The sequence below is a fragment of the Charadrius vociferus genome, unplaced genomic scaffold (assembly GCF_000708025.1).
Source record: "Charadrius vociferus isolate BGI_N301 unplaced genomic scaffold, ASM70802v2 scaffold51, whole genome shotgun sequence".
In the NCBI taxonomy this organism is placed as follows: Eukaryota; Metazoa; Chordata; class Aves; order Charadriiformes; family Charadriidae; genus Charadrius; species Charadrius vociferus.
This window is the reverse complement of record NW_009646939.1, coordinates 3,273,544-3,281,817: the sequence shown is the minus strand read 5'-3', so window position 1 is coordinate 3,281,817 and position 8,274 is coordinate 3,273,544. Positions and strand designations below refer to the sequence as shown.

Here is an 8,274-nt window from a genome sequence, read left to right as displayed (position 1 = left end):
CACTCATGGCTGCAGATGAGGTGTGGGGAGAAAGAGGAGACAGACAGTGGGAAGCTCTCAGGGCCAGCAAGCCGGAGCAGCCAGGCCGCGTGCCCCTTCCCAGCCCTTGCTCCTCTTGCTGTTGTCCTGCCTTTGCTTTTTGCTTGAGCTCACTTGACTGCAGCTCTCGTTCTACGAAGCCCCTAACCCACGGCCGGGGTCAACTCACCCACGCGTATGTTTCAGGCCATACTGCAACACAGCACCCAAGTAGCTGATGAAATCAGTTGTGATTCAGTGCTTAGGCAGGTGCTTCCCAGTTTTGTGGCAGAGAAAACTTCTTCTGCATGAGGCAAATAATCTCGAGCATTATCGTATTTCCACAATAGGCAGCTCTTTTGTGCAGCTATTTTTAAGACTATCTCTTGACTAATGTGTTATCACAGTCTTGCTCCTCCAGACCTGGCTGATTTAATAGCTGAGACCATGTTTACCGGGAGGTTTTGTAGAGGAGCAGCAGTCGGGCTGTCAGGTGTTTCGCTCCTCCTGCAGAGAGGCTGAGATGTGAAGCGTTCCTGGGCTGCCCGGGGACCGCAGGCTCTCTTGCAGAGATCTTTGCAGACGCAGGGTTGTGCTCCGCTCCCAGTGAGACTGATTACCTAAAGAAACAATTTTTAAACCTGTACGTAGTAGAGAGGGCTCTGAGGCATGACCCAGTCTGTGAGCTGAGACTGGACAGGAAATGCCACAATCCCATTCGGATGAAGTGAAAGTTCAGTAGCAAATCTGTTGTTTAGTTTTTCTATAAAGCTGCTTCCAGTTGAGAAAACTTCAAAGTACAAATGACACCATTTCAACTGCAATCACCTCCTGAAAGAAATGAGATATTTTTTTCCTGGGGGCAACTTGTGGGGTACTCAAACAAGGAAGCACGATTGAAATTCTGGCTGGCCCTGCATCCAGGCATCAAGAGATGATCCCACCACCACTACTGGGGTGTGTACAATCAGTAATTGGGGGGATTAAAATAAATTTCTCATTTATGCATAACAGTTTGCTCTATGGGCATGTGTATAAACACAAACGGTAAAGAAGCCTGAGAAACACTCTTCCATTCTCCAGTTTCCACCTAGTAACAGCTAAAAGAACTGTCTTCCTCATTCAAGTTTTCAAGAGTTTACTCAGACTACTCAGGGTTACAATTGCAAAATATGAAGAGCACTTCCAGACCATGATAGCACAAAAGGTCTTTCTACAGCTAACGCAATCAATAATGTATATATACGCTTTCTTCAGCAACCTCCTTTTAGCGTGTTGCCTTTGAACCTCGCAAATGCTCCTACCTAAAAATCAATCTGCACCCAAGCACCAGGCAGTGGCTGTGCTTCCGCTGTGCTAATTTGGTGTGGATGCATGGAGAGAGTACCTTAGTAAGTAAAACCCTTCATGGTTTTGCATCGTAGACCTTTTCCCTTACCACTCTCCACATTGATTTTGACCAGAAAATACGGGTATCCTTTCTTGATCTCTAGTGGGCAATCTCTGGAGTGAGGGCTTTTTCTCCCCAGGATATGTAGGATCCTCTCTTGTTTTGCTGTTTTGCTAAGTGATCCTATCATCTTAAAAGAGAAGTAAAAGCCATTTTCATCCCATTTACTCTTTCTGGTCTTGCCGGCACTGCAATGTGAGCCTTTCAATAGCACACATCATTTTCATTGATTGACACCTACATGGAAGTTACCATGTTAAATAAAACTGTGCGATGTCTTCATGTTAACGTGGTTTGCCTATAGGTAAATGCTGTCTGCAAAATAATATGCCATACAAAGAAAAATCATTATTAGGAGAGCCAGCATTTAAAATGCTCCAGTATGATCAGCTGCCTTCATTCAGGCCCAAGGTCCATCTACTGCACTATCTTGGTTTTGACGGTGGTCAGCAGAGAACATCTAGGGAAGAGTCTAAAAACAGGGCAGCTTATTTTGACGTTACCCACTAGACTATTCTCCCAGGCCCGTGAGATTTGTGGTCCAGAGGCTTCCCAAGTCAAATGTTTCTCTGTGGTAGGTAGCCCTTAATGGACTACTTTTCTTTTATGATTGCTTCTTGAACCAATGTAAATTCTCAGCGTCCACAAAATCATGTGCCAAGAACTTCACAGCTCTCTCCGTGCTACAAGAAGGATCATCCCCGTGCCTCTGTTCTGGACACAACCACTTTCCAGTTTCAAGTATTTATTTTTTCTTTTTTTTTCAGTCATTTTGCCTCCATGAAAGGCCACTATAAAACGTTCTAAGCAATGAAGACTAATAAACTATGTGACAGTGTGTTTAAACAAGCCTCATCAAGCATTTCTCTTACCAAAGTACTATTTTACTCCATCCTCATTGACTATAAGTTATCATTTCTTTCCACCAGACCACAACTGAACTACCACAGCGCTATGTATAGTATTCAGAAGCTTCACATAAATCATCCTGTCTTCTCAGGGTCTTTTCAGGCAGTTGTGATTTTATTTTATTTTGGTATGCTGTTCAAAGCAAGGCTTATGCTTTGGCAGAGGAATGAGCAAGGCAGCTCATGCAGCAAAGAAATGTGAAAGCCATTAGGGTCATGAAAGAGTAAACCGGAAAGACCATCTAGAGAACAGCTTGGTCTGTATTGAAGGGCAGAGATTTGTGTGTTAAAAACCTCCATCCTTTTTCAGTGTTTGAGTGAGAGGCTGGAAACATGCTCTCTTCTTTGTAGATGATCCCTGCGAAGGATCAAGCCTCCATCACTTCCCTGGCCCATATACAACCAAGGAGTTCTGCACGTAAAATTCCTGCGTAGGTTATGGGAACCAGGAGCAGGGCCTGAGCCCACTGTTAGCTGGAGTGTCTCAGTGTCTTGGCAAGATGGCTGACCAGGAAGACACTGTGGGATGCAACTTCTTAGAAAGGCAGCAGATGATACACAGGTGTGAAGGGCTGTGGGAAGGAAAGTAACTTCCCAAGGCTAAGGAGAGGTCATGTTCCTGGGCAGGAAAAGGTGAGGAGAATTAATGGTAGCAATGGGAAGGTCCTGCCTGGAGGTTGGAGTGACCCAAGAGGATGAGGTCCAGGGAACCTGCCATGGAGGAATATGCTTTGGGAAGACAGCACCAGAGGCCAACAGTGAACTAGTGTTTTGATGCCAAACTCTACTATCTAGTCTGCTCAAAGAACTAATCTGAAACTTCTGTTTTTTCTGTACTACTTCTGCTGGCAGGAGCCTTCCACAAACAGAAGGTGAAAACCACCAAAGCAAGATATTTGACGCACTGAATGGAGAAACGTAAACTTTTTTTTTTCCAGCCCACCGCTCTCCTTGATTCACATACCAGCATGTGGATAGTCTGAAAACACCATAAACCCATGTCTGACTCATGAATCTGCCCAGCCTTCTGTACAGGGGTAAAGTATGACTTCTGTGTGTGAAATGAAATAAAACATTGCTGGTTTGATTTTGCTTAGCCTGGAATGAGAGGGAGGGACAACACTGACACTGGTGCTGTCTGGAGCTGGAAATTCTTTACTGATACTAACTAGGAAGTATTTGCTGACTGATAAGAAGTCCAGTTGCACTAATTGAGTTCAGAGGATTGATGAAAAGTTTTATTCAAATCTATGCAGAAAAAACATGTCAACTCAAGCAACTAGACGAGACTGTTAATTATGTGTAGCTTTACACTGAAGCTGTTCTCTACCAATATTCAGGTTGAGAGAAAAGCCAGGACTGGCTTTATTTTGGAGCTATTTTTTTCTTTGAGAAAGAGGACCATCTAGTGGTTAACACAGAAATTATCTTCTTGCTTTCAATCATTATTGAGCAAGGAAGGAACCCCCCCAGGTATAAAATGAAAGCATGTGCATCTTGAAATCTGACTGTACTGAAGCTAAACCAAACTGCATATAACCCTGATAAGTTAGACTGGACATCCAGGTGTTTAGCACCAGCACAGTTCCTGGTTTGCCCAATTCTCCCAGTTAGCACATGCCTACTGGAACAACTTGTTAGCAGCTCAGGCATGGGCTACAGCTCAAGACATCAGCCAGTCTCCCCAAGTCCTTCCTCAGCATGCTGTGGAGGCTTTGCACCAGAGTTAGAGCTCGGACGGAAAAATACGAGCCAGGCTTGGCATGGTTACACCCACCTTTGAAATTATTCTGCTGGCAGTGCAGTTAGAGCAAAGATTTCTTCTCAGATTTTCACTATTCTTCCTCCCTGCTAGAAAGCCACCGGACAGTCTTCCGCACAGCGGTGCAGGATGCACAGCTTCCAAAGGCAGCTGGATATTGTCGGTAGAGTCATGGAGCAGAAGCAGGGAAGATTACAGTTCAAGAAAAAAAGAAATCAAGGATGGAAATGATTTTGCCTGTCTCTCAAGCATCCAGCATATTGACTTTATTTTCAGGATGCCAACATCAGGCCAGCAAACGTATGCCTCTGGCACTGGAGTGGGGCAGAATTTTTGTAAAGAGTAGGTGCATTGCTGGAATACAGGATGGAAATTAGTGCTGCTACGTGCCATTTGCACATTTCATTTACAATCACTTTCTCAGGCAACTTAAACTGCTCTTTGAACACTGTGTGCTTCAAGAAATAATGGTCTGGATTTCCAGGCTGTTGCGGAGGACAGTTCAGCACAAGAGCCTGCCATGTTCTGGCAGGGCAGACCGCAAGACAATGTCCGGGGGATCTGCCTACAGGAGCAATCCTTAATTAAATTAACAGACTTTTGGATTTGTAAAGGCTCCTAAGGAATAAAACTTGCAATATTAGAGTGCTGCACATGGAAATAGTAGTCGTAGTATATATTAGAACGATGTCTATAGGAAATGAAAAACAATGTTGTTCATTATGGTTATTACAGAAAGGATTGAAGGCAGCTGAAGGTAACAGCAGCCTTGTGCGTGCACACATGCAAAGAGAGATGTCATACAAAGTCCTATGTTAAAGCAGACCTTTAGCCCCTACCATATGGGCGACTTGTTTTTTTCCTGATGCTCGTGGTATTCAGGGCCCATGTTTCCAACACAGCAATTCTCTGGAAGAACAAAGTTTCTCCCACTGGTCTGGACTACTTGCTGCTCCTGAAGGCCTAAAGGGCTGCCGAAGTACTTCTGAGGGTACTCAGTGAAGGTGCAGTTCTGCACTAGGGTGACAATTTTTTACAGAAGTGTACTTCATGGCTTTTAATGCCTGCAGCTCATCCAGTCATAAATAACCTCTAATGAGTCATGTACATCTTGACAGATGAACTGAAATACAGTGAAAGGCAAGCAAGGGGATCTCTAATTGCTATTCATAACCAGGTCTTGCAACTATTACACTTAAATAGCTTGAAGACATGATCAAGATAATTAGAGACGATGTTTTTCTTTTCCTGCACAGTAGTTGCCAGGTTATACATTAGTCATGGAAAGACAATCCCTTGCTTAAACCCTGATGTCTAATAGATATTAGTGAATGAGGCTCTAGGACAAGTAGCCGTAATCTGAAACGTAACAGCCTAAGCAACAACACCTCTTGCTTCCACTTAGGTTTTAAACCTATTTTAACTGCTTCTACCTTCTTTGTTTGCTGCTGTGCCATGTCTGCTTGGCCCACTTTTCTGCAGTCTGGTGCAGCTGGAAGCCCTCACAACCAGGACTTCCACGGTCTATTGCCATGAGTGGCTGCTCAAGAGCAAGGGGAAGGACTCAGCCAGGACAAGGAACCTCAGGACATCTGTAAAGGGGCAAAGGCAGGAGAAGCACATCTCCAGCAGGATGCCACCTGTCTCTGCCCACAGTGACCAAAGTTTGGTGCGAGGCACTGGCACAGACTATGTTTGTTTCAGACCAAAGTGACAGAGGTGACACAGAGACCTGCAGCTTTCTCTGAGGAGGACAGCAGAGGGAAAACTCTTTGCATTGCCACAGCCCCCCAGAGACCCTAAGCCAACACACGTGGCCATTGCAGTAGGCTACCAAAGGAACAATAAGTGTGCTGGCCACCACCTTTATTTTAATTGCTGCCCAGTGCATGCCAAGCTGCGCAATTAGGATTTGTTTCCATTCCCTCTGCAGTTGTCAAGGTTTGCACTTCAGAACCATTCATTGTGATTTCATTTTAAGGACAGCAAAGTCACATCTTCTTGGCTTATATAGGAGCTTTGGTATTTCCCAGACACCAAATCCCATTTGTTTGTAAACTGTATGATGAATCCCACAGATGCCCAGTGAACCCATGTATTCGGGTTAACCCTGCAGTGAGAACTAGAAGTACAAAACTATTTTAAATGCACAGGGATTCAAAGTAAGCACAAGAACCACCACAGTGAGCAGAGCACTCGCCTAAACCTCAGACTTAGACTTGGGGTTTGTGTCTGAAGACCCACTGTTTTCTCATCCATGGGCAGGCCTGTCCCCAGCCTCTGTCCGCTCCTGTGGTCCCAGCCCAACTGTTGCAGGGTTACGCAAGTGGAGTGCATCTGAGGTTTTAACCTCTGAGTTTATTTTTTAACTCAAATCAGTTTGCTGATCTAGCTTATCACAATGCCCCACAGCCAGCGGTACTGGCCCAGCAAAGATAACAAAAAGCAGTGGCTGGGATGAAAAAAAGGATGACAGGCCTGTTTTGCTGCTGGGAAAAAAGCTTCAAGGGCTGACGATGGGAGAGCAAAAGAGACAACTGTATTTTTCACAGAGATGATGAGTTTGAAAAAACGCATGACAGCCAAAAATTTCCTACATTAGTAGTAATGTATAAGTTCTCTGAGAGATGTGCGGGAGACATCCTGGGGACATGTCCCTGAGGATGGGTGTCCTGAGCTTGTTCAACCTGCCTAGAAGGTGTCTGTGTCTAGCTTTGCCTTCTTAATCCACAGGCATTGTCCAAACCATGGCATGCCTCTGTGATTGAAGCAGTTGCCTCAAGCTCTGTAATTAGCGTCTCCCCATCCTCCCATTACTGTCCTAAGAATTTTTCACAGAAAGAGTGGTTCGGCATTGGAATAGGCTGCCCAGGGAGGTGGTTGAGTCACCATCCCTGGATGTGTTTAAGAGTCATTTAGATGTGGTGTTGGGGTATATGGTGTAGAGGAAAACTTTGTATAGTAGGGTAGATGGCTGGACTTGATGATCCCAAGGGTCTCTTCCAACCTAGACAATTCTATGGTTCTATGTTTCTAATAGGGCCTTTTGCAGCTGCTTGGGAAAGAATTAGACAACCCTTCTCTACAACCCATACTGCGGTGAAAAGCTTCATCAGGGATGGTAGCAAAGGGTAAGCAGAGGTTTTGTACCACAGCAAATGGCCCTGCTTTCCCCAAGGGAAAAAGAAAAGCTTCCTTGCAAAGTGCTGGGACCAGAAACTTTCTTAGACCACTGCATGCTGACATTCATAAGACTACTGCAGTGCTGATCCAGGCCTTGGATCACAGAAGACAAATATCCCTCTGATTTAAGCGGACTGACGCTTAGCATAAAAGCCAACAACAAAAAAAAAGAAAGAATAAATATAGGTTCTGGCAGTTGTCCCAATGCAACTAGGTTATTGTACATCTGCAAAGCCATTAATCACCTCCCAAGGACTGGCAAGCTTCGTAACACCTTTCTAAAGGCAAACCTTTACCATTGCAGCCCCACCACCACTTACGTCCTGCCCCACATAAATGGTTAGCAGGCAGTTGGCGGGAAGCTGTCGAATGGGCAGTCCCCAGGCAGCCGCGCCGGGCAGCCATGGCGGTACCTGGTGCCTCAGGAACGCAGCAGCTCTGCCTCGCTGGCAGCGCCCACCGGGAAGGAAGGGCGAGCACGCCAAGGGGGAGGCACGGGCAGTTTGTGGGGTGCAAACTGGCTCCCCCAGTGCATTCGTGTGTGTTGCGCAGCGTTTGAGCCCAGCAAGGTAGGCCGGAGGGAGAGGGTTTTTTCCAAACGAGTGGGAAATGGGAAAGGGGAAGCCCTCTCCCAGTTTTTTGGGAGTTAGCTTGGAATTCCAATCAGCTTGGGAACACGCAGGGATACCAGGAACCGTCACCACCTCAACCAAAGGCACGGGAGCGGGGGGTCACCCCACCAGGCCCTTTGCTGTCCCCGAGGGCCGGGGCGGGCAGCCTGGAGAACGAGGGGCCTCAGCGACCCGCCCGCACTGCTTTTGGGGCCCCTCCTGCGGGGAACCGGGCTCCTGAGCAGGTGACTTCCAGTTGCCCGCAGCCTCCCGGGGAAAAGCTGGGATCCCCCAGCACACCGCCCGACCGTGCGGCAGCGGCCCACCCCGCCACCTGCTCCC

The 8,274-nt window shown here is 46.4% G+C and overlaps 1 protein-coding gene across 1 annotated transcript in view; it reads left to right on the top strand.

Moving 5' to 3' along the window:
* Positions 1 to 7,724: 7,724 nt before the first annotated feature.
* The window catches only part of EIF1B (eukaryotic translation initiation factor 1B), a 5,354-nt gene continuing 4,804 nt past the window's right edge, over positions 7,725 to 8,274 (top strand). Inside the window, exon 1 of the mRNA XM_009895026.1 lies at positions 7,725 to 7,860. Coding sequence (XP_009893328.1) covers positions 7,725 to 7,860 — 136 coding nt within the window. The remainder of the gene's footprint in view (positions 7,861 to 8,274) is intronic.